General features: G+C 41.0%; 1 protein-coding gene across 1 annotated transcript in view; it reads left to right on the top strand.

The window, feature by feature from the left end:
- Positions 1–24,607, top strand: part of PHLPP1 (PH domain and leucine rich repeat protein phosphatase 1) — a 225,997-nt gene extending 201,390 nt beyond the window's left edge. Inside the window, exons 13-17 of the mRNA XM_045005499.1 lie at positions 9,597–9,727; positions 14,329–14,433; positions 16,140–16,334; positions 18,372–18,600; positions 22,590–24,607. Coding sequence (XP_044861434.1) covers positions 9,597–9,727; positions 14,329–14,433; positions 16,140–16,334; positions 18,372–18,600; positions 22,590–23,705 — 1,776 coding nt within the window. The 3' untranslated portion in view covers positions 23,706–24,607. The remainder of the gene's footprint in view (positions 1–9,596; positions 9,728–14,328; positions 14,434–16,139; positions 16,335–18,371; positions 18,601–22,589) is intronic.
- Positions 24,608–24,838: the final 231 nt, after the last annotated feature.

Below are 24,838 nucleotides of genomic sequence, written 5' to 3'. Positions count from 1 at the left end.
AATGAAATAATGGTGGTGGCATTAAAATAACTTTTAAATATATCACATAACTATGTATGGCCCGAGGTAAAAGTAATTGTCAGTTTTCATGTTTAATCCTTCATCATCTTGGGATGGTTAGATCTTGAATTTCAAATATCATGAAACACGTGGGTTTTGTGCTTTGTGATGTACAAGGCCTGGTCTACACTGGGGTGGGGGGGAGTTCAAAATTATAGCGTAGCTGATCTCGAAGTACCTTAGTTCGAAGTACTTACCCGTCCTCACGGCGCGGGATCGAAGTCCGCGGCTCCCCCGTCGACTCCGCCACCGCTGTTTGCGGTGGTGGAGTTCCGGAGTCGACGGGAGCGCGTTCGGAGTTCGATATATCGCGTCTAGATGAGACGCGATATATCGAACTCCGAGAAGTCGATCGCTACCCGCCGACCCGGGCGGGTAGTATGGACGTACCCCAAGTTGCAGAGGAAAGGTAATGTAGATAATGGAAACAATTTTCACTTATGCTTCAACTTCTGGACTTATGAATTAAAAATATTCAACGGGGGCATTGAGAGCCCAGCAGAGACAGGCTCCCTGTTCCAGGGCCTGGCCCCGAGTAGCCATTATAGGAAAAGTCTGGCTTTGGCCTTGTAGCCTTGGGCTGGAGGGAGCATTCTCAGTTGCTTTGTGGGGGTGGTGCATGTTCTTTTGGGTCAGCAACAGGAGCTTTGAGCATGGGATGGAGCACGCTTAGTTAGGATGGAATCTCTGGAGATTTTAGAAGCTAAAATCAAAATTCTCTGAGTATGTGTGAACTATTTTTCCAGAGGCTTATAAATTGGCCACAATTGAATGAATTTTCACAAGGATGGCAAAAAACAGGTCCCTGACGCACAATTTGATTTAATGACAGGTTTCAGAGTAGCAGCCGTGTTAGTCTGTATCCGCAAAAAAAACAGGAGTACTTGTGGCACCTTAAAGACTAACAAATTTATTGTAGCATGAGCTTTCGTGAGCTAAAGCTCACTTCTTCGGATGCATAGAATGGAACACACAGACAGGAGATATTTATACATACAGAGAACATGAAAAGGTGGAAGTATGCATACCAACAGGCAGAGTCTAATCAATTGAGATGAGCTATCGTTAGCAGGAGGAAAAAAAACTTTTTGAAGTGATAATTAAGATGGCCCATAGAAGGTGTGAGGAGAACTTAACATAGGGAAATAGATTCAATTGGTGTAATGACCCAACCAATTGAATCTATTTCCCTATGTTAAGTTCTCCTCACACCTTCTATGGGCCATCTTAATTATCACTTCAAAAAGTTTTTTTTCCTCCTGCTAACGATAGCTCATCTCAATTGATTAGACTCTGCCTGTTGGTATGCATACTTCCACCTTTTCATGTTCTCTGTATGTATAAATATCTCCTGTCTGTGTGTTCCATTCTATGCATCCGAAGAAGTGAGCTTTAGCTCACGAAAGCTCATGCTACAATAAATTTGTTAGTCTTTAAGGTGCCACAAGTACTCCTGTTTAATTTGATTTAAAGGGCTGTGTGGACAATTGTAAATTGATTTAAACTTAGTTTATCAATTTTTTTTAAGCAAATCATTTTAGGGAAGTTGTCACACAAGTTTGCATTGATTGAATTAAATCAATTTGAATCACACCTTTAGTTGAATTGGTTGCTGGGTTTAGTGCACAGGAGCTGGACCGTGTTGATGGCCTGTGATATACACATGGTAAGACTAGATGATCTAGTCTTAAACTCTTACTCTGACAGTGCACGTTTTGTGTGCAGATCAGCCCTCAGCAGGGTGTCAATTAGCTGATGGAGAGCATTATCTAGCAGGACACAGGAAAGTATGTACCTTGATTTAGCAGAGACTGAGTACAGTGCACGTCATAAAACCACCCAAACAAAATGAGTTTTCAACTTTTGCTAATTTTTTCTCCTTTAAATTATGGGAATAGTAGTCCTACGGGTAGATGGAGCAAATTTTTTGGCCGGAAGGCCTCATCAGGTTTCCAAAATTGTATGGAAGGCCAGTTAGCAGAGGCTGTGCCTCCCCAAACAGCCAGGCATGGCCCGGCCCCGCCCCCATCCGACTCCTTTTGCTTCTCACCCCCTGATGGGCCCCCTCCTCCCTGGCCCCTGACTGCCCCCTGCCACCACCTCCAACCCCTCCTCTCATTCCTGACTCCCCCCCCGAACCCCTACACCATCCAATCCCCCCTCCTCCCTGTCCCCTGACCGTCCCTGGAACCCCAGCCCCTGACTGCCCCCTGCCACCACCTCCAACCCCTCCTCTCATTCCTGACTGCCCCCCCCAGAACCCCTACACCATCCAATCCCCCCTCCTCCCTGTCCCCTGACTGCCCCCTCCAACCCCTCCTGTCATTCCTGACTCCCCCTCCTCCCCCCGCCCTCGGAACCTGTACACCATCCAACCACCCCTTCTCCCTGTCCCCTGACCACTCCCGGGTCCCCTGCCCCTGATTGTCCACTGCCATCCAACCCCCCTCTCATTCTTGACTGCCCCCGGGACCCCTGCCCCCATTCAACCCCCCTGTTCCCCGCCTTCTGACCACCCTGGTCCCTATCCACACCCCCGCCCCCTGACCACTACCCCGAACTCCCCTGCCCTCTATCCACCCCCACCCCCTTACCGCACTGCCTGGAGCAGCCGTGCCACCGCGCAGCACAGATCTCTGGGTCAGGATGGGCTCTGCAGCTGCGGTGCCCCGGGAATTCGCAGTCCTGCCGCCCAGAGCATTGCGCTGCCGGCGGAGCGAACTGAGGCTGCAGGGGAGGGGGAACAGCAGGCGAGGGGCCGGGGGCGAACTGCCTGGGGCAGAAGCTCAGGGGCCGGGCAGGAGGGTCCCATGGGCCGGATGTGGCTGTAGTTTGCCCACCTCTGAGATAGAGAATGGGTGCTGAATGATGTCTCCAGCAACACGAGACATGTTGATCCCCAACTTTAGGGTCTGTGTTGCCTGTATGTAATTGATGGGAATTTCCATGTGTTGTTTTATGCTTTAGAAAATTTATATCTGAGCAGAATTTATTTTTTTCCTATCTGCCTTGAATTTTGTAAGCTTGGAAAACAATTTTTACAAAAAAAGGAGTAATTTCCTAGCAACATGGCTCTGCTTTCTGGGACAAACCAACTGGGATATATGTTCTCGCATATTTAAGCAAAGTTCAGCTGTACTGACTCACCCTTTTGACTGGGTCCAGGTTTACCCTGCTGGGTTCACAGTATATATTCTAGGTTGAGAGTATCTAACTCTTCTGCTGTAATTACAGGGTGTCTTTCCAGAAATAACTGTTTTGGTTGAATCACTTTATTATATGGTTGCTGTTGGAACACTTGACAATTGTGAAGTTTTCTCCTTGTCTCACTTACTCTGGAATATCTCTATAAAGACCAAGAATCAGTGAAGATCTGTTACAAGTAATACCTTTTTGAAGAAGAGAATCTTAACTTTTGATAGCTGTTCTCTGAGTTATAATAGCTCTCCCACACTAAAAAGTCATCTTTAGCCACAATTAGGGATACTGTAATGTGCACGTGAGCTGCAGACAAGACGTGACTCCTAGTAATAGCGCTGTCAGTAACTGCTGAGTAACTGCAGGAGCAGTCTCAGAACTACCAGGTTCGTGGATGACTTGTGCTCTGAACACTCATCTCTCATACTTTGGAACAAATGTATTTAAGATTCATCCTTCTTTGCCCCCCACTTTGCCTAAACTAATTTTGGAGGGGAGGGAGATTTCTGCCTGATCGAGTGGAAATCTATATATATTTGAGTAATCTTGGTGCTGTACAAGCTGGGTTGATACTTCTTGCATTAAAATGATACATCAGGGAATCCAAATCTGTGATATGATTGGAATTATAAACTTGTTCTTTTCTGTTTGTATATGGAGTAGAGTGAGAGCTAGATTTAACTGAACACCTTGTTATCCTTTGGGATAAGGCTGCAGAGAATTTTTAAAATCATCCTAGCATGGCAAGAAAAGTTATGCCTGTTGGTGCCAAAGGATTAGAGTTGTTGCAACAAGGCATTGCTATGTTTATAGGTGCTAGGAGTGTCAGAGCACTACAACCAGCTAAATCAAAGTTATGTCATAACCTTCAGACAGTCCTGTGACTTCATAGTTTTGGTTTTGTTTTCCATTAAATCTTGAAAGGAGCATGGAATAAAAGGGAAGTGTGTTGACATGGTCTTGAAAAGCCAGAGTGGTAATAAGTAGGGTTTAGGTCTGTCAAGTGATTAAAAAAAATTAATCCCGCTTTTAAACAATAATAGAATACCATTTATTTAAATATTTGTGGATGTTTTCTACATTTTCAAATATATTCATTTCAATTACAACAGAAAAAATAAATGTACAGTGATCACTTTATCTTTATTTTATATTACAAATATTTGCACTGTAAAAAAAAACAAAAGAAATAGTATTTTTCAATTCCCCCATTACAGGTACCTTAGTGCAGTCTCTTTATCATGAAAGTTGAACTTACAAATGTGGAATTATGTACAAAAAACACTACATTCAGAAATAAAACAATGTAAAATTTTAGAGCCTGCAAGTCCACTCAGTCCTACTTCTTGTTCAGCCAGTCGCTCAGACAAACAAGTTTGTTTACATTTCCAGGAGATAACGCTGCTGCTTCTTGTTTACAAAGTCACCTGAAAGTGAGAACAGGCATTCGCATGGCACTGTCAGAGCCGACATCAGAAGATATTTATGTGCCAGAGGTGCTAAAGATTCATATGTCCCTTCATGCTTCAACTACCATTCCAGAGGACATGCATCCATGCTGATGATGGGTTCTGCTTGATAACGATTCAAAACAGTGCAAACCAATGCATGTTCATTTTCATCATCTGAGTCAGATGGCACCAACAGAAGATTGATTTTCTTTTTTAGTGGTTCGGGTTCTGTAGTTTCCACATTAGAGTTTTGCTCTTTTAAGACATCTGAAAGCATGTTCCACACCTTGTCCCTCTCAGATTTTTAGAAGGCACTTCTGATTCATTAACTTTGGGTCGAGTGCTGTATCTATCCTTAAAAATCTCATTGTTACCTTCTTTGCGTTTTGTCAGATCTGCAGTGAAAGTGATCTTAAAACAAACAAACATGTTCTGGGTCATCAACCAAGACTGCCATAATATGAAATATATGGCAGAATGTGGGTAAAACAGAAGACATACAATTCTCTCCCAAGGAGATCAGTCACAAATTTAATTAATGCATTATTTTTTTAATGAGCGTCATCAGCATGGAAGCATGTCCTCTGATGTGGTCACTGAAACAAGAAGGAATACATGAATCTTTAGTGCATCTGGCACATAAATATCTTGCGACACCAGCTACGACAGTGCCATGCGAACGCCTGTTCTTGCTTTCAGGTGACATTGTAATTAAGAAGCGGTCAGCATTATCTCCCATAAATGTAAACAAACTTATTTGTCTTTGATTGGCTGCGCAAGAAGTAGGACTGAGTGGACTTGTAGGCTCTCAAGTTTTACACTGTTTTGGTTTTGAGTACTGTTATGTAACAAAAAAATCTACTTTTGTAAGTTGCACGTTCACAATAGAGATTGCACTACAGAACTTGTACGAGGTGAATTGAAAAATACTGTATCTTTTGTTTATCATTTTTGCAGTGCTAATATTTGTAATAAAAATAATATAAAGTGAGCACTGTACACTTTGTATTCTGTGTTGTAATTGAAGTCAATATATTTGAAAATGTAAAAAAAATCCAAAAATATTTAATAAATTTCAATTGGGATTCTGTTTAACAGTGCGATTAAAAGTGCAATTAATCGTGATTAATTTTTTTAAGTTAATCGTGTGAGTTAACTGCAATTAATTGACCGCCCTGCTAGGGATCAATTCCTGAAAAGTAAACTACAATGAATCAGAAGGACCCCAACTATAGTAGGGAGGGGAAAAACAAAAATCTCAGTACATTAGCTGTTGTGTTGAGATTTCCACCATTTTTGTTCATCCAAAGGATCCAAATTCTGGTTCGATCCGCCTATGCTTAAATAATGTCAGCAGAGTTGGAATTTGGGCATTGGATTTTAAGATCTCCATATCAGGCAGTCTCTGGTTTCAGGTTTTAGAAGTATTACTTTTAATAGGAATTCAATTTAAGCTGTACATAATTTAAACTATATTAACGAAATCCTAGAATTAAAGAAAGGAGAGGGGAGGGGGAACTTTTTAGGCCATCTGATCCCTTTTCAGTACAAGATTGGCATTACAGTATAGTCTCAAACGTCTTGTCTACTGTGCGTGTTTTAGATCAGACATGAGCTATCACTGCTATCCTTGGAGATTATTTGACAGATAAGGTGTACTTTCAGTAAAGTTAGCCTGGTACTCAACCTAAATTTTCCTTTTCATAATTTTTATCCATCTTGCTCTTCTTGCTTTTACTCACTGAAAATGGAAGTTATATGTTGCCTCTTAGTCATCTTTTAGCTAAAAGATGTGCATTTAGTTTTTTATCATTTCTTAAGTCAGCCCCTTCAGACCACTAACCATTCTTGTTGCTTTGTTTTGCCACACACCTCAATGCAGGTTCCTAGAATAGGGTACAAATATTACAGTGCTTTCTCACAAAGACCATGCTGTTCCTCCTGGATCCATATTGATAAGCTTCTGGGTATTCTGCTCAAACTGCATTCAGGGGTTTGCCCAAATATTGTACTGGCCTGTATAATTTGCTGTCTACTTCCTGGATTCCAAACATTTCCCTCCCATTGTGCATTATTTTTCAGAAATGTATTGACTTTTATTTTTCCTGAGCAAATTTGATTTTTTGCCTGCTTGATTTTTGTTCTCTTGGGTTTTTTCCCTCCCTGTGTTTATTGGTGCCCCCGCTTCCCAATATAGAACTAGCTACAAATTTAATATTTGTCTTCAAGATATTTAACAATGTTAATTAAAACTAGGTTTAATATTGATTCCCCTCCTCCCAACACAATACTTTGCCATTTATAACACTTCATTTTAATATCTTCCACCCAATTTTCAATCCTTGTCAGTGCTCATATCCAAGCCAGTTTGAATTGACTCCTCTAAGTAAGATTTTTTTTTTGTGCCCCACTGAAGTTCAGATCTGTTGCATCTATTATTTCCTTTATCTAGGGTTTCCAGGTGTCCAGTTTTCGACCGGAACGCCTGGTGGAAAAGGGACCCTGGTGGCTCCAGTCAGCACTGCTGACTGGGCAGTTAGGTCTGGTTGGCTGCCCACAGCAGGGTGCCTGCCCAGCTCTGTGTGGCTCCCAGGAAACTGCCAGCATCTCCCTCTGGCTCCTCGGCGGAGGCATGGCCAGGCAGCTCTGCAAGCTGCTCCTGCCTGCAGGTACCGCCTTCGCAGCTCCCATTGGCTGCGGTTCCTGGCCAGTGGGAGCTTTGGAGCTGGCGCTTAGGGTGAGGACAGTGCATGGAGCTGCCTGGCCATGCCTCCGCCTAGGAGCCAGAGGGAGATGTTCCTGCTTCCGGGAGCAGCCTGAGGTAAGTGCCACCCAGAGCCTGCACCCTTGCCCTGAGCTCCCTCCCAGAGCCAGCACCCCCTACTGAACTTCCACCCCGTGCCCACCCCTGAGCCCCCTCCTGCACCCCAAATCCCACATGTCTAGCCTCACCTCAGAACCCGCACCCCCAGCCAGAGTTCTCACCCCAGCCTGGTGAAAGTGAGTGAGTGAGGGTGGGGGAGAGCAAGCGATGTGGGGGAGGGGTGGCACTCAGGGAAGAGGCAGGGCAAGGGTATTCGGTTTTCTGCAAATAGAAAATTGTAACCCTACTTTTATCTGCTAATTGGCAAACAATTGTTTTGAAGTCATCCTCTTTTCATGAGTCATTAGTTTTTCTCTGTTTAACATGCATTTAATTTTAAACAAACGCTATCTTTTTAAAAATAGCATAATATATGATGTATACCGGGGTCGGCAACCTTTCAGAAGTGGTGTGCCGTGTCTTCATTTATTCACTCTAATTTAAGGTTTCACGTGCCGGTAATACATTTTAACGTTTTTAGAAGGTCTCTTTCTATAAGTCTCTACTATATAACTAAACTATTGTTGTATGTAAAGTAAATAAGGTTTTAAAATGTTTAAGAAGCTTCATGTAAAATTAAATTAAAACACAGAGCCCCCCCGACTGGTGGCCAGAACCTGGGCAGTGTGAGTGCCACCGAAAATCAGCTCGCGTGCTACCTTCGGCACTCATGCCATAGGTTGCCTACCCCGATGTATACAGTAAGCATGGCTAGGATACTAGCATTTATGTATGAACAGCAGATCAGACCCTTAACACAGGGTGGATTTTAAAAAAAATTAGAAACAAACAAAACCACATTGGATTTTTGTATTTAAATTAAATTAAATCCATCTTTCTGTTTTAAAATAAACCTATTTGGAATTTTGACAACCTACATGAAACCAAAAACTATAATCTTGATTGCTTATATTAAATTTAAAAAAATTATTACAAAGAGTATGTTTGCTGCTGAAGTTTAAAGAAAGTCAAACCACTGAACTAGTAGAAGTCACTGGCTCAGCCCCTAGAACCAGAGTTTGTTGAAGGGCTAAACCAGCTTTTGACAGCAGTTGCCTCTTCTGCAGGTACGGAGAGAGTATCTTTTTCATTTCAGTTTTCAACTAGTTCAGTTCAGTATCTAGTTCATTTAAATTTGAGAAACCAACTGGGAGGCAGGAAAACTTGTTTTCCTCTTCCAATCTGAAAGAAAAGTAGGTGTGAGAGAAAAAGATCTGCTAGCTCTAAAATCTTGAAGGGTATGGTGATCAGAAACTATCACGTCAGTTAATTAATACAGATAATACTTCCTTTGTTATATGTTGCTTAGTTTCAAATGCAAAACAAATTTTAATTTTTTTCATATGTATTCAGCATGCTTAAAGTAGTTTTATTTGACTAATACTAATTTTTAAATGCGGTTTTTGTGCATTTTAATTTAATTCCAGTTTCCATTCAAGTAGAGCTCAACACAAGTCTCGAGTAAATAAAACAGTAATTTAGTAAAGAGGAAATGCATCATTCATCATTTTCTAACAAACACACAAAAATTAAGAAACTTGTATGTTAGGCTATGTAATTGCTTAAATGTGTATGGATATAGTGTATCCTATTCAGCAAAAAGTACCATTTTTAGTGGAAAGGGTATACTTAATTTAAAATCAACAAATTTTAATGGTTACAAACCAGTGAGAATCAACTTCTCTTTATGAAAATAAAGTACAAATGCAAAACAAACTTAAAATGTATTTAAATTATGGTTTCCTGGTTGCTAATTTAAATCAATCCACCTTTGTTGATAGACATTAAGACTAGTAAGAAATGGGAGAGGCGCAAACATATTTTCAGGTGTCCTGTGATATCTTCGAAGATTACAGAAGAATTTTCCTACTGCGTTTAGTAAGAAAGAGCTTTATGTAAATAGATGATGCAGATTTTGGATTTAGTCATTGTCATGTATAAGGCATGTTTACTTTTAATTTAGCCAGAAAGTTACAAGTCCTTCTCCAAGTTCTCTCCCTCTCTTTTCCCACTTCTTTCTGCAGTGTGTGGACCTGAGCTGCAATGAACTGAGTGAAATCACATTACCTGAAAACCTGCCTCCAAAACTACAGGAACTGGACCTGACCGGAAACCCCAGACTAGTCCTGGATCACAAAACCCTAGAGTTGCTGAAGTAAGTAAAATGTCTTTTTAATAATGCAGGAGGCAGAATGACTCCAAAGGCACGTGGGACAAGAACCCAGTATACAAGTGAGACATATGTGTCTTTTCAAGGAGTACAGCTTTTTATTGCCAGAGGGGGGGAAAGACAACATGTGTAGTTAATTCAGAAAATTAAGGCTTCTCTAAACAGAATTATTTTCCCCGCACACAAATACAGTTGCTATCAATACCATTCCTAATCAAAACCAGCTCTAACTACTATTGGGCTGATTTGACCTAATTTTTCACTCTGTACATTGGGTCCCAACAAAATACATTAGTTTATTCCATTACTAAGATGCATATACCTTGAAACTATTGGTTTTCTCCCTTGTCCTCCCACTGTCTCTCTTGTCACAATCCTGTGCTTCTTTCCACTTGACTCCGCTTTGTATGACTTTCCTGTGGTACTTACCCTCTCCAGACTTGTGGCTTTTAAAGACCCACTTCTGCCATACTGCCTGCAGTGAAGCTTAGTTATCTTGTTTGGGTTCTTTCTGTCCTTTTATCGTGAGCTCTTTGGAACAGGGATCATCCCTTACTGAATGTCTGGAAAGCACCTAGCACATTATAGGTGCCACCATAAATAATTGGGTTGGCGCATGGATAAGCAATTTATTTTGAGCCTATATTGATTCCTTCCATAGTGTTCTGGGTTTCCCCCTCGGGATGGAGGTGTAGCTGTTATAGTGGTTCTGCCTTTAAGCCTCTTGTATTCTTTAACATCCAGTAGGCCAGAGCTAGCTACACCAACTCTGAGTCTCTTTGCCTGCCTGATCCTTCCAGCCTGTTAGCTACTTACAGACCAAATTGGTTCTGGGAACAGTTTAGATTTTTTTTTAAAGATTAAGCAAATGTTTATGTAACTCTACTTTAAACAGTTTTCAGACAAACAGTGCACTATTAAATTTCACCTGTCACAAGTGATGCTTGTTCACATTAAATTTGTTAACTTTTAACAATTAAATCTTGGTACCTTATTGCATTAAACTAAACAGAGAATAATTATTTAAGACCAGTAACCTAGGTTAAATGGGAATTTAAGGCAAGTGTTTGATAGTTGAAAATAAATGTCAATATTATACAGCGAACAAGGCAAGTGAACAGGAAGACTTATCCTTCTCTATTTTAGGAGTTACCTTAACACAACAGCAGTACAGAAATATGTGTCTGTTCTGCAGATGACTTCTGAGGATGGTAATTTAATTATGCGTAATTCTATTACAATGGCAAATCTCTCTAATCCACGTGTGGATGACGAGTGCAGTATGTGCAATAGAGAACTACCATGTAGATTGCATGTTGATTTTTAGTCCTAAAAGTGCTACACCTAATCATGTAGAAATGTAATTTTAGCACTTTTACTGAAAGCACTCTGCCAACAATGTGAGGTAGCTGTTACCCTCATTTTACAGATGAATAATCTGAGACATAGAGTTTATGGTTTACCCAAGGTCAGCAGTCTAGCAAAACCAAGAATCGATCCCAAGTATCCTCGTTCAGTCCTCTGCTGTAATCACCAGATAGTCTCACTCTTAAATGCAAGGTACATTGTTCACCGGGGAAGATAAATTTTCACCAGTGACCCTTCATTTTAAATTTATTTATCTTCACTAAAACTTCAGTATATTAAAATTGAAGGAATTCTTAATCTAAATTGCTTTTCACTGTTTAAGTAGTTTGTTCAGTTTCTGCTTCTCAGTTTGGACAATGAAAACAGACTAGACAATTTTACTACAGTCCTTATCAATTTCTTGTCACTTTCAGGTTACCACAGTGCTGCAGTTTTTAAGTTGGGAAAAATGCAAAAGAAATGTCTTAATTTACAAATTCTTTGCACTGATGTATTAGTTTTTTAAACTTCATGGAAACTTGTCTTCTGGTTTTAAGATTATTAAAGGAGCCAAATGTGGGTTGCATTTGACTTGATGCTGTACTTCTGACAATGCATCACAAGACCCAGATCTCTCCATGAGAGTTTTTAATATATCCTGTGTTGATCTCACACACACACACACACACACACACACACACACACACACACACACACACACACACACACACACACACACACACACACACCTCATAGCAAATAAGTAAATAACTTAGTGCAAGTTGATAAATTAATAGTAAAAGCATCCTGATTGGTTAATATCTTAGATTACTTAATTAAATCACACAGTGTTTTAATAGCATGTGTTGCAAAGAGCCACAAGAAGCACATTAAAGAGACACTTGCGTCTTGTAAGCGTCAGTCTGAGTAGCACTGGTCTAATAGATGGTTTGCTGGCAGGAAGGACCATTCTTTGCCTTCTGTCCAGTTACTGAAGATGCAAAGGAGTCACTGCTGGCTGTCAGAGATGCAGTGGAGATGTGTGAAATTCCTCATTTTATTGATTTGGTTCGTGACAAAAGATCACATTGCTTGAAGAAAGTCTCTTGTAGATCTAGGTGCTGATGGCACTGACTGGAGTAGAATTCTGTTCTGAGCAGATCACAACCAATAAAAGTGTCACTAAACACACTAGGGAGTAACTCTCTGGAGGGGGAATGGTAAAAGGGTGGGGAGGAGGATCCAAAAAAGGCCAGTTTCGGATCCTAGGTGGGAAGTAATGCCATCTTGGAGTGTACAAGAGCCTCCAAAGGGACAGAATTAGAAAAACAAAACTGCTACAGGCCTAGATCTGGTATAATCTTTTCCAAGTGTGAGATGTGGTCAAAGGTAAAAGAGATAATAAATAGGGCATGAAAATGCAGACTTTCCCCTGTCTTATGTAACCCTCCAAATTAAGTTTTGCATAAAACTAATAGTTTCTGAATTCAAGTCTAGTCATGACTGTCCTACTTAGCTTTATTTTCTGGGTGTATTTATGCACTAGAAGATAATCCTAATTGCTTTTCAATAGAGGCTTACTATATTGCAAAAATAGTGTTTTTTATAATGTACAGGAAATATGCAAATAGTTCTAAAGAAGTGATCCTCTTTTCCTATGAAACTTTGAGACTGGGAGTTGGAATTTCTCCGGTACTGAATGCTACTGCTAAATGCCATGAGAGTCCTTGTTCTGTCAGTGCCAAAGGGGTGAGAGGGTGGGAAATTCAGTTCTCAGAAATCCATTTGGATCCAAGTTCCTGCTTCCTAAAAAAACAAGTGCAGTGTACACAAGCCACTTCAGTATCTGCTGTAAATTGCATTTGCATATAGTTTATACAGAACTGCAAGTAGCATTGCTTTAAAACAGGTCTGTTTTTTGTTTCTTGATTAGTGACCATTCTTATCAGGTATATTAGAAGTATGTTAAGTTTTCCTTCTGTTTGACACTTAGAAGAGTATAGAACCCAGAAACTAATATGTAAACATCAGTAGTTTGAGCGTCATTTGGGGAGTTTTCATTTGTTTTTAATGTGCTCTGGGAAGTGCATGTCCTCTATATTTATTTGTGTAGGAAAAGACTCTGATCCAGATACAGCAGCCCTAATTTAAGTTGTTTGAGGAAGAGTTCCAAGGCCATGCAGATTGTGCACACACAATTTCGTAGTGTTTCACAGTTTTAACAGGCAGTGAGGGTTTGAATAGGGAGAAATTCACGTTTAAATAGAATGAATAGTCAAACCTTTTGTCCTTTTTATAATGCATTTGTATCACTGAAAGGCTCTGGTGCCTTTGAAGATGTAGCATTATGTGGAGAACTTGCTTAACTGCCAATGGAGCAGAACAACAGGGGGTCTGATTTTTTCCTCCACATACAGTAGTAGTATTAAAAGATGGGTATGAACAGATGGGGTTGGCCCCTTTTAAAAGCTGAATTGTGCTGCATACCATTTCAGATGTTTGAAATTAGGACCAGAGTTTACACTGATAATTAATCAGAGGGAGGAGGGATCTAATACCCTAAGTAAAAGCTACCACTCTAGAGTGAGGGGGAAGAGAATGGCAATTCTTATAGCTAGAGCACACACCTGAAGGCACCCAGGGGGAGAGCATCCTCATATTAGCTTTTAGGCATTTTCATAAGAGGTTTTAGAACATTGCTCTATCATCAGCTTTTGGCTCAGGTGGGGGCGGGGGGAAGCTGGACATGGTGGTGATATGGGAGCATTCATTTTAATACAGTAAAAATCGAATGCAGAAAGATCTCATTCTGGAAATGGATAAAAAATCCATAAGTTAGATAGGATTTTCCCCCATGGCTCCTCTCCATATCTTCTCAGGCCAGTGGCACATTCTGCTTGTGTTTTCTGCAGAGCGAAGGTTAAGTTTCAAACAGCTGAGAAAAGAAAAGACAAAGTTAACGCAAACAGGAATGAAATAGATCTGCATTGGACTGCTTATTGCTTGTTCTTTTCCTGTGTGTATTCTGACAGATAACATTCTGCGCACTCTAGTAAGCGTTTCCCCTTACGGGGACGCCTCGTTTTCTTAAACGTAGTCTTCTTAGAGTATGTGCAACGTGCCGCAAGTGGCAGGTGACTATGATAATTGGGACAATAAAAGCTTCCTTACAATTTTAAGATAGCAATGACTTTAAGCTTTAATTTATTGGACTTTTTTCTTTTCCCTTCTCATTGCAGCAACATTCGTTGTTTCAAGATTGACCAACCGTCAGCTGGTGATGCTTCAGGAGCCCCAGCAGTGTGGAGTCATGGTTATACTGAAGCTTCGGGAGTTAAGAACAAGTCAGTACTGGTTTGGTATCAGCACAGAGGTGTTCTGCTGCTAGAACACATGTGTGTTTTGTTTTTGTTTTTTTGGGGTTTTTATTTTTATTTTTTTAAGGCCCTACAAAGAAACACTTTTTTTAGGAGAAAGTTAGTTGGGGACATTTGTCTCACAAAAGCAGAGGCCATGGCATGACTTATATCTGTAAACTAGGCCCCTGCCTGGCTCTCATATTTCTTCTTTGTTAAAGGAGTTGCTAAGATACAAGTGTTACTGGCGCATTTTGTCTATATAAGACTCCAGTATTTGCAAAAGACCCGGGTGCTTAAATGCATCACCGCTCTTTGAAAAGCCACTTTATCTTTCGCTGAAGCATGTTCCCAAGCATATCAGGGATGCTGCTGGAAGAGGAGTGGCTTAAACTGTGCATATTCCTACACCACTGGCTGGTCCTTTTTTAATGACTAAAGCAGCCCTTGACAAATAACATCTTAGGAACCTGACATGTTAACTGCTTGTATGCTGCTGGTTATATGATACATCTCACTTTAATGGTCCATGAATAACTTCTACAAATCTTTTTGCACTTCCAGTTGAGGTTTTCAAACACTTGAGTCAAGTGCCAGCAAGCTTGTACCTGGCATTCTATTAAATGTATAAACAAACTAAAATGATTATCACATAGAGTAACAATGACAACTCTAAGGGGCTACAGGGATGAAGGCAATTTAAATTATGGTATCCTATTTCCATCCCCCTCCACCCATTTACACAATGCAGCATATGAAATAAGTATTGAAAAGAATAAAGACTGGTTAGGTGTACCAAGTTAGTTTGAGTTGACCAGCTTACCAAGGCTTTGCTGTAGCGGTGGTGCTGTGAGCAGGAGTTGCTCAAACAGTGAATTGCTGACCTCTATGTGTGTGCTTGTTTTTAACACTACACCATTTAGAAGCTAGAGTCAGAGAGCACAAAACAATCCATGGGATTGTTTATACCAGGTCCTGAGGGGTCGGAAGGCTTCCTCCTTACCCCTGATAGCTTAGTGGAAATGGAGGTGTAAACCTGCTTTTCTTTGTGAATTTGTAGATTGAATATTACTGTCTGACAGCTATTGAGTTGGTCTTACTTACTCCAGCTGTCAGTCGGCATGCATCCACGTCATAAAACCCATGTCACTGCTTATCCCATGTTGGCAGCCTCGACAGAGAGGCCAAGATCTTATATGGTCTGAACTACCCTCTCACTCCTAAAGGCACTTATTTCCATACCTTGATGAAGCATGTTCAAGGGGGCAGTATGGAGAATCTTGCTTTTAAGCTTCCTATGCTCACTTTTCATGGGTAAACTTAAGAGTAAACAGTGCAATAGCTTTCTCGGTTTTTACTACAAATTTTTTTTTAAGTCACAAAAATAAAGGCTGCACTTCACATGCCAGAAAAGTTGAAAAATCATTAGGGGTCTCTGTTTCAACCTCTTTGTTGCTCTCTTTACATAGAATTTAACAGTGCCATAAATGCTGCTTATGTTGTTCACTACCAGGATCTGAAGTGAAACTTGATAACTCATGGAAGTTTGTGATGCTTATTATAATCTGATCTTCCTTCAAGCTGCACATCCTAGTCAGAACAGTGAGGAAAAAAATTGAGGAGTGTTAAAATGTTGTTCTGGTACAAATGCTTACTTATTAAAAACCCATTTCTGGTTTTCTCTTTTTCCTTAGACTCTGTGTGGCGGCTCTTTCAGCCAATAATTTCTGCGACAACAGGGAGGCTCTGTATGGAGTCTTTGATGGTGATCGCAACGTGGAAGTGCCCTACCTTCTGCAGTGTACAATGAGTGATATCTTGGCAGAAGAGCTACAAAAAACAAAGAGTGAAGAGGAATACATGATCAACACTTTCATCGTTATGCAGAGGTTAACCCCAGATCTTAAATTTTTGTCATATTCCTCCATACGCTGATCAGTCAGCGTACTTGCTTCTATCCCAGAGCTGTTTTTTCCACTGTTTTCTAAATGATTTTGTTTGCTAGCTTGTTACTTCACATTCTTGATTGTTTTTTTTAATTGTGACCTGTTGTTGCACACATGTCCTAAATTGTTCATGACCAAGGAATGAATAACTTCTCTCTTCTAAGATGTGCTTAATTTCCTTAAAAGTCTCATTGTTCAGAATTGCTAATATTTAAAATAGTGATGTGACTTTTCTTTCCGGAGACTGATCATCTTTAAACATCCCCCCTCCTACAACTTGCAAAGCCCGGCATGTTTCAGCCTGTCCCTCTGCACCAGTTCAGATGATCATAAACATCAAAACTGTTGTTGAGGATATCCATTCTAACGGTTTAACTGCATATTTCCAACCGTAAAATTGAATTCTTTGAGCCAGGCATAAAGAGATGGTGTTAGAAGTATGACGTAGTAGGTATTTTTGGTTATTTGAAAACCAGTGTATGCTGCTGTTGACAGTATAAGAGACTGTGCCTTGGGGAATAGAGTTGAATGAAGAGGATCAGACAAAAGGGAAGGAAGAGGTAGGGAAAGCAAAGGAGAAGACATGCAAATAGGCTTGACTACACGGCCTCACAGTGTGGACTACGGAGGTGTGAATGGCTGTGTATGGTAAAGGACTGTGTAAACGTGAACTAGGCCCCTTCTAGTTTGTGCTAGCCAGGTCTACACGGGGCAGTTACAGTGCAACTCTTCCGTGCACGCTGTGACCCCCATAGTCCACACTGCAGGGCTATGGATTCCATTGTGTGAGGGCTTCTTAATATTTGTCAGACAGTCTCTTCCTGACATAAGAATTGGATCTTTTCAGGAAGCAAGAGCAATAAGATCAAACTGAATCAACTGTACACAGGGGAAAAAGGGGGGCTTGGTCCGTTGCTTCTGTAATACTGCGCCTCCCCATTTTTATCATTGCTGGGGATATTGCCTCACTCCGACCGGTGTTGGAAGTGAATCCTGCAGTATGATTAGAATCCTAGGTATGAGGCAGGGAAAGTACCTAATAGATGTCCTTGCCCATCCCTGTACTATAATTTCAAGGAAACTTAGTTTTTCTGCAAAAAGATAGTTCTTTACACGTGTCTCAAAGAATAGGCTAATCAACGTTTCGTAGAACCCAGAAATGGTAATGGTTCTAGTTGCATGTATCCATTTATGGAGGATTAGGACAATATTTCTATTTCTCAAACATTCCTGAGGTGGTAAAATGCTAACCTACATCAGATCTTGGAAAACTGAATTTGAGTATTATCACCTCAGGGTTCTATATCAAAGTTCTGATCTTCGTTAAAACAAAAGAGCCAAGAAAGCTTGGAACGTTCTGTAATGTAGTTGTTCAGTTATTGCAAAGAAAGTTAAATAGGTTTAGAAGCCCATGCAGAGGGAGAGATGGAAAAATTGTTAAACACAACCAGAAATTAAATTGCGAAATGTCATAAAAAGTAGTTTAGTTTTAATATGAGCAAGACAATACTTTGTATGTTCGTTTGCAACAGGTTTTGTCAGTGAACTTTAGCCAAGGCCTTCTAAAACATGACAAGTTAAAAATATTCTTCAAATGTGCCTGATAAGTTATTACTTCTGATGTGCTAATAGGTTTTTGAATTAGTGATCTTGAGTCCAAGTACAACTGGAAAGTGTTTTGGGTTTTTTAACGATAACTGTTTCTATCACTTTAATGGTGATAGATGCTTTACAGTGGAGCTTTAGGAGTCTGAAAGTGCAGAAAAACAACGGTTAAATACTTAAAACTGAGTGGCAATAAGCAGTAAAACATTGATTCCAGCTCTTTAAAAAATACATTGCAGCTTTGGAAACTAAAGCTTCATTTTCATAAATTATTATATTTTTAGATTCTACCTCTAGTTTTTCAATAGCTTCTTAATACTTAATACTTGCAACTTTTCCAGTTAATCAGCAAGTATTGCTTTGTTTACATTCCAGGAAACTTGGAACTGCTGGACAAAAACTTGGAGGCTCTGCTGTCCTTTGCCATATAAAACATGATCCCACGGACCCAGGTGGATGCTTCACATTAACCTCAGCAAATGTGGGGAAGTGCCAAGCTGTTCTCTGTAGGAATGGAAAACCTTTGCCTTTGTCCAGGTCTTATGTGATGAGTTGTGAAGAAGAGCTAAAGAGGATTAAACAGCACAAGGCCATTATCACAGAGGTAAGAGAACTGTAGTGCTGGTGGAGGGAATGTTACAATCTGCAACTTCCTCTAGAGACAATTCTGAGCAACACACCAAACGCATTTCCTTATCATATAAATAATAACCTGTATCTTAAAGACGGGTGCAGCTGTGCTGGAATTTCATCTTCCCCTTCCAGTATGTTTGATCACATGGTCTAGTTGCTGTTGTTCTGCAGAGATACTCAGTTACCAGGGTCTGAGCATGGTGGTCTTAAACAGGGGAAGATGAGGAAAACAACCTTCTACCTGGAAGAGGAATTGCTGGAGTAGGAATGAAGACCCCCATCCCCTTTGTGTAGGGTGGGAAAGCGCTGAGAGAGAACTTGGAGTGTGATGTCTTTTCTTCCATAAGAGACTTTCTCTGCTCCTTCCTGCTGTCTGACCAGCCAGGATGCTGACAGACAGCTGGCTCATTTTTCTGTCTCACGACAGAATGTATTGTGCCAGCTATGGGCTTGTGCTGTGGCAGGCAGCTCTGTAGGAGAGAGACTGCAGCTTCTGCACAGGGAATCCTGTCTGTGCTCACCCACAGATTGGAGGTTGAGTGAGCGGCTGAAAGAGTAGAGAACCAGTTTCCTCCCTTGGAAGATACAGACCCAGAGGGCAGATAGCTGACACAGAACATACATGTAGGGAACTGATCGAAAGCAGAAAGAGAGAGAGAAGCCCGTCCTTTTCTTTTTAGTCTGCTACATCCCTACTTAAGAATGTGATGCTCAGCCTACTGCTGTACGTGCATAGATCTGTTAAACCTGCCAAGCAAAGGTGATGGGGGATTAGAATCTAAAATGTGACATGCCTGAAGCGAGACGCTCCATCACATACTGTAGATAACCAGGGAGCTGTCAGAAAGTCCCTTTGTGAAGGAGAAGTGAATTCCTGCTTTAAATCTTAAAATGATTCACCAATTTCACACACTTGGATGGCTTATCAATTCTGTCAGGTTTATTTAGAATATGGAACCCTACAGGCCAAAGAGGTTTTTATGTTCTGAGGCACTTTAAAGGCCTACCTTTTCCTCATCTTCATTAACTTTCCTTTGGTTATTTGTTCTGTAGTGGCCATTGCTGGCATCAGTTGGACCAAATGATTATAAATCATTGCCTTCGTGGTTCTCTAAATTAGCAGGGTTGCAGTTATCCCTGGCAAGACTGGCAGGAAACCAAACACAACAACACTTGAGATGCTTGCTCTCCTTACCGTGCCAGCTCAGATTCTAACCAAGCCAGAATCTTGGGATTTGAATGTACATGGGATTTATTTCTTAAATACACATTTTTAATGGTGTTTTCCCACTCCGATATTACTCCTCCTCCCCTTGGGAAATGTTGTATCTAAGAGGAAGTGTAGTAAGTAATTGGAGCATGTAAAACATTTCACTACAGCTCAGCTGATTGAAAAACAGACTTGTACTCTGCTGTATTTGACTTGAATTTATAATTTAAAGAATATTTTTAAATTGTACCTTTCAAAGGGCTGAGCTGAGATAAATAATGTATAGCTGCAGGAGAGAAGCCATAACTGTGATCCTATAGTCATTGTTCAATATGGACTTGTGGGGGCAGAGAGGGTCATACACAAGATAAAATACCTTAAGTGGAGGGACAGATCTGACTGGCTTATAAGACAGTAGCTGCATGAGCCATTAGCCAGAGCAGTGACCCCCACACCTTTATGCACAGTGTGTACCATTTGCAGGGGTTTTGGGGATGGTGGGGTGGTAAAAGGGCTGTTTTTTCCCTGGGCCCCCAGGTTGAGAGGACCCCCAAAGAAGAAGGTTCTGCAACCCCATTTGTGCCACTCAGGGTTGGTCCCACAGCCGCTCTCACCATGGAGGGACCATGGGGCCAAACCTGAGTGGTGTTGCTACCCCACAAGCCGCGTCGCAATGCGTGGAGTGGGGAGCCAGGCCCAGCCTTGTAGGGGCAGCAGCCAGGCTTCTACTGCGGATTGTGATTGTGCATACCAGGGAAATGTTTCTGCAGGGGGCCTCAAGCCAAAGCATTACGTTTTTTATGCGCCCAATCACATGCTCCATTATGTTGTCAAGTAGCCTCTTGGGTATTAGAGACAGACCTGTGTATATGTGACACCATAACTGTAACTTGTATTAAGTCCACTGAGACAGGATGGTGTAGTGAGCAAAGCATGAGACTGGGAGCCATGAAGTCGCGAGTCCTAATCCAGTGCTTGCACTGACTCAGAGTAGCCGTTTGCAAGACACTTCATAGAGTCTAAGGCCAGAAGGGATCACTGTGATCTAATTTCTTCTCCTGTATAATTCAGGCCATAGAACTTCCCCAAAATAATTCCTAGAGCATATTTAGAAAAACATCCAATCTTGATTAAAACTTGTCAGTGATGGAGAATCCACCACGACCGTTGTTCCAGTGGTTAATTACTTTCACGGTCAAAATTTTGCACCTTATTTCCGGTCTGAAACTCTCTAGCTCAACTTCCAGCCATTGGATTGTGTTTTCCCTTTCTCTGCTAGGTTGAAGAGTCCATTGTTAAATATTTGTTCCCCTTGTTGATACTTACAAATGATAATGAAGTCACCCCTCAACTTTCTCTTTGTTAAGCTAAATAGATAGACTCAAAGACCTCGATTACTATAAGGCATGTGTTCTAGTCCTTCAATCAGTCTCATGGCTCTTCTTTGAACCCTCTCCAGTTTATCAGTATCCTTGAATTGTGGGCACCCAAACTGGACACTATATTCCAGCAATGGTCGCACAAGTGCCAAATATTAGAGGAAAAATTACCCCTCTGCTTCCACTCGAGATTCCCTTGGTTCTTGATCCCGGGATTGCATTAGCTCTTTTGGCCACAGCTTCACGTAGGGAGCTCATGGTCAACTGATTATCTACCACATATTTTTCAGAGTCACTGCTTTCCAGGATAGAGTCCCCCATCATATAAGTATGGCCTACACTCTTTGTTCCTAGATGTATACATTTACATTTAGCTGTATTAAAATGTATATTGTTTGCTTATGCCCAGTTCATCAGCTGATCCAGATTTCTCTGAATCAGTGACTTGTCTTCATTACTTACCTGTCTCTCTCTCTCTCTTCCCCCCCCTCCCATTTTTGTGTCATCTGCAAACTATCCATTTTTCTTTTAGGTAATTGATAAAAATGTTAAATAGCATAGTGCCAAGAACCAATCCCTACGCGATCCCACTGGAAACACATTCACGTGATGATGATTCCCCATTTTCAGTTACATTTTTAGACCAATCATCTAGCCAGTTTTTAATCCATTTAATGTGGTGCAATGCCATGTCAAAGACTTTACAGAGTCTGGGATATTATGAGAACACTATTACCATATCTCCCAAACTTATCATTTCATCAAAAAAAGATAGTAGGTTAATTTGATAGGATCTATTTTCCATTATCCCATCTTGATTTGCATTATTTACATTACCCTCCTTTAATTCTTTATTAATAAAGTCCCATATCAGCCACTCCATTATCTTGCCCAGGATTCATGTCAGGCTGACAGGTCTGTAATTATCAGGGTCATCCTGTTTACCCTTTTAAAAATTGGCACATTATTAGCTTTCTTCCAGTCATCTGGAACTTTCCCAGTGCTCCAAGGTTTATGGAAAATCAACATTAACAGTCCCATGAGCTTCTCAGCCAGCTCTCAAAATTCTTGGATGCAAGTTATCTGGACTTGCTGATTTTAAAATGTCTAGCTTCATTAGCTTCTGTTCAACATCCTCCAGAGATACTAGTAAAATGAATAGTGTTATCATATGATGAGACTACATCTGTTTTTCCCCAAAAAACTTCATCACTCTGGCTCCTTATCTATAAAATGGATGGGATGTGTAGCTGCCACACAGGATGTTGTGAAGATAGACATTTCTAAAATGCTTGTAAGATGTAAATACTAGGCATTTTTGTCTTTGTATAGTCTCAACTTCGTGTCCTCTTTTTTTTTTTTAAATTTCAGGATGGTAAAGTAAATGGCGTGACAGATTCCACAAGAATCTTGGGATACACCTTCCTTCACCCAAACGTAGTGCCCCGCCCTCATGTCCAGTCCATTACCTTGACTCCGCAGGATGAGTTCTTCATTCTGGGTAGCAAGGGATTGTGGGACAGCCTCTCCATCGAGGAGGTGGTGGAAGCGGTCAGAAATGTCCCTGAACCACTGGCGGCTGCAAAGAAGCTTTGCACTTTGGCCCAGAGCTACGGCTACAACGACAGCATCAGTGCGGTGGTGGTTCAGCTCAATGTGACGGAGGACAGCTTTTGCTGCTGTGAACTTAATGGAGTCCCGCCTCCCAGCCCAGGCATCTTTCCCCAGTCAGTCAATGTAGTCATTAAAGACAGACCTACGGATGCTTTGGGAATGCCATCTTCCAGCAGCGGCATGGCCTCTGAGATTAGCAGCGAGATCTCCACCTCTGAAATGAGCAGCGAGGTGGGGTCCACAGCCTCTGATGAGCCCCCTCAGGTAGCCATGAATGAGAACAGCCCAGCATACCCCAATGAACAGCGCTGCATGCTTCACCCAGTCTGCCTGTCCAATTCTTTCCAAAGGCAGTTGTCCAGCGCCACCTTCTCGAGCGCCTTCTCTGACAATGGCCTTGACAGTGATGACGAGGAGCCAATTGAGGGTGTCTTTACCAATGGCAGCCAGGTGGAAGTGGAGGTGGACATCCACTGCAGCCGAGCAAAGGAGAAGCAGTTGCTCCAAGTGCCTGTGGAAGCCAGCGACGAAGGCATTGTCATTAGCGCGAATGAGGATGAAACGGGCCTTTCCAGGAAAGCAGATTACTCCAGCACTGGTACAATTGGGCGCCGACGGGGCAATGGTTCTGTGGCTCCTCAGGAAAGGAGCCATAACTTGATTGAAGTAGCAACTGATGCACCTCTCAGAAAAACTGGGGGCTACTTTGCAGCCCCAGCTCAGCCAGATCCAGATGACCAATTCATCATCCCACCAGAGCTTGAAGAAGAGGTCAAGGAGATTATGAAACAACACCAGGAACAACAACAACAACAGCAGCAGCGGCAGTATCAGATGGATCAGCTGCCAGACTATTACGATACACCACTATGACCCTGTCTGCATACTGTTCAAAAATAAACTAACGAACAAGAAGACATGAGTGCAGGACCCAAATAGGGCTCACATTACTGCAGGGGTTTTACTACATTTTGTTTTCCTTACCCTGCCACTACAGATAACTGCAGCTTCTCTTTCTGTTTGTTAGTTTTAATATCAACTGACATTGTTCTAGAGATTTACCAATAAGATTTAAACTAGTTAACTTTCCCCTTAACATATCAAGTGTAAAAAATAAAAGGTTTAATATATTGCAGAGAGACATGATGATGTAATTTTTTTTTAAATGGCTCATTTTTTTGTTTGTTTGGAAAGCAGGGCAGTATGCCAGTGCTAAATGATTAAGTAATATTGTAATACTGTATTTCTTTGAGAAAGAAAAAGGCTTTTTTGGTCTTGAAAATGACAGACATTTGTAGAATATGGAGACTAACTCCTAGGAGTTGCTTTACTCTTTCAGATGACTTAAGTCACTGAGATTCACTAATTTTCTCTGAGAGAACAGTTGATTGGGAAATTACTGTAAATAGATCTGTGTTGTATAGTGATGCTTAAAATGTTTTGTAGTTTTGGCATAAGGACACAACCTGAACTGACTTTTGTTTTCTTGTCTCTTTGGGCCATGGTTGTCATACTGAGTGGCTGTATAAATTACCTACAAATTTTGGTGGTTCTTAAACCATAGAAAACAGCCTCTTTTTTTCTGGTCTCTGTTTTTCTTCCTTTTACTTTTACAGGCACATTTTATTTGTGTTCCTTATTGCTGCCACAACCAGCATGATTGTATAGAGCTCCTTTACTGTAGATCATTTACATACCAAGAGTTATATTAAAGCAGAATGCACAAATGAACATGTCATAACTTTTGTTATAATAAATACAAAATTTACAAATAATGAGTCTGCTTTTATGTCTGAGCAGCTGGATGTATGTATTTCCTGAACAAAAGTTCTTGGAGTTCTTTGGGTTCATCTGGATAGTGCACACTGTTTTTTAAATAGCTCTGTTTAAATTGTTCTGTGAAACTGGAGAATTTTACAAAGCTAAACCTTGCAAATATAGAAATCTGCTATAAAAATAAATTATCAGGTACTTCTGCAATGAAATCACATTTCTTATAAAGGGGC

This window comes from Mauremys mutica, chromosome 2 (assembly GCF_020497125.1).
Source record: "Mauremys mutica isolate MM-2020 ecotype Southern chromosome 2, ASM2049712v1, whole genome shotgun sequence".
Taxonomy (NCBI): Eukaryota; Metazoa; Chordata; order Testudines; family Geoemydidae; genus Mauremys; species Mauremys mutica.
This window is presented reverse-complemented; position numbering and strand designations above follow the sequence as displayed.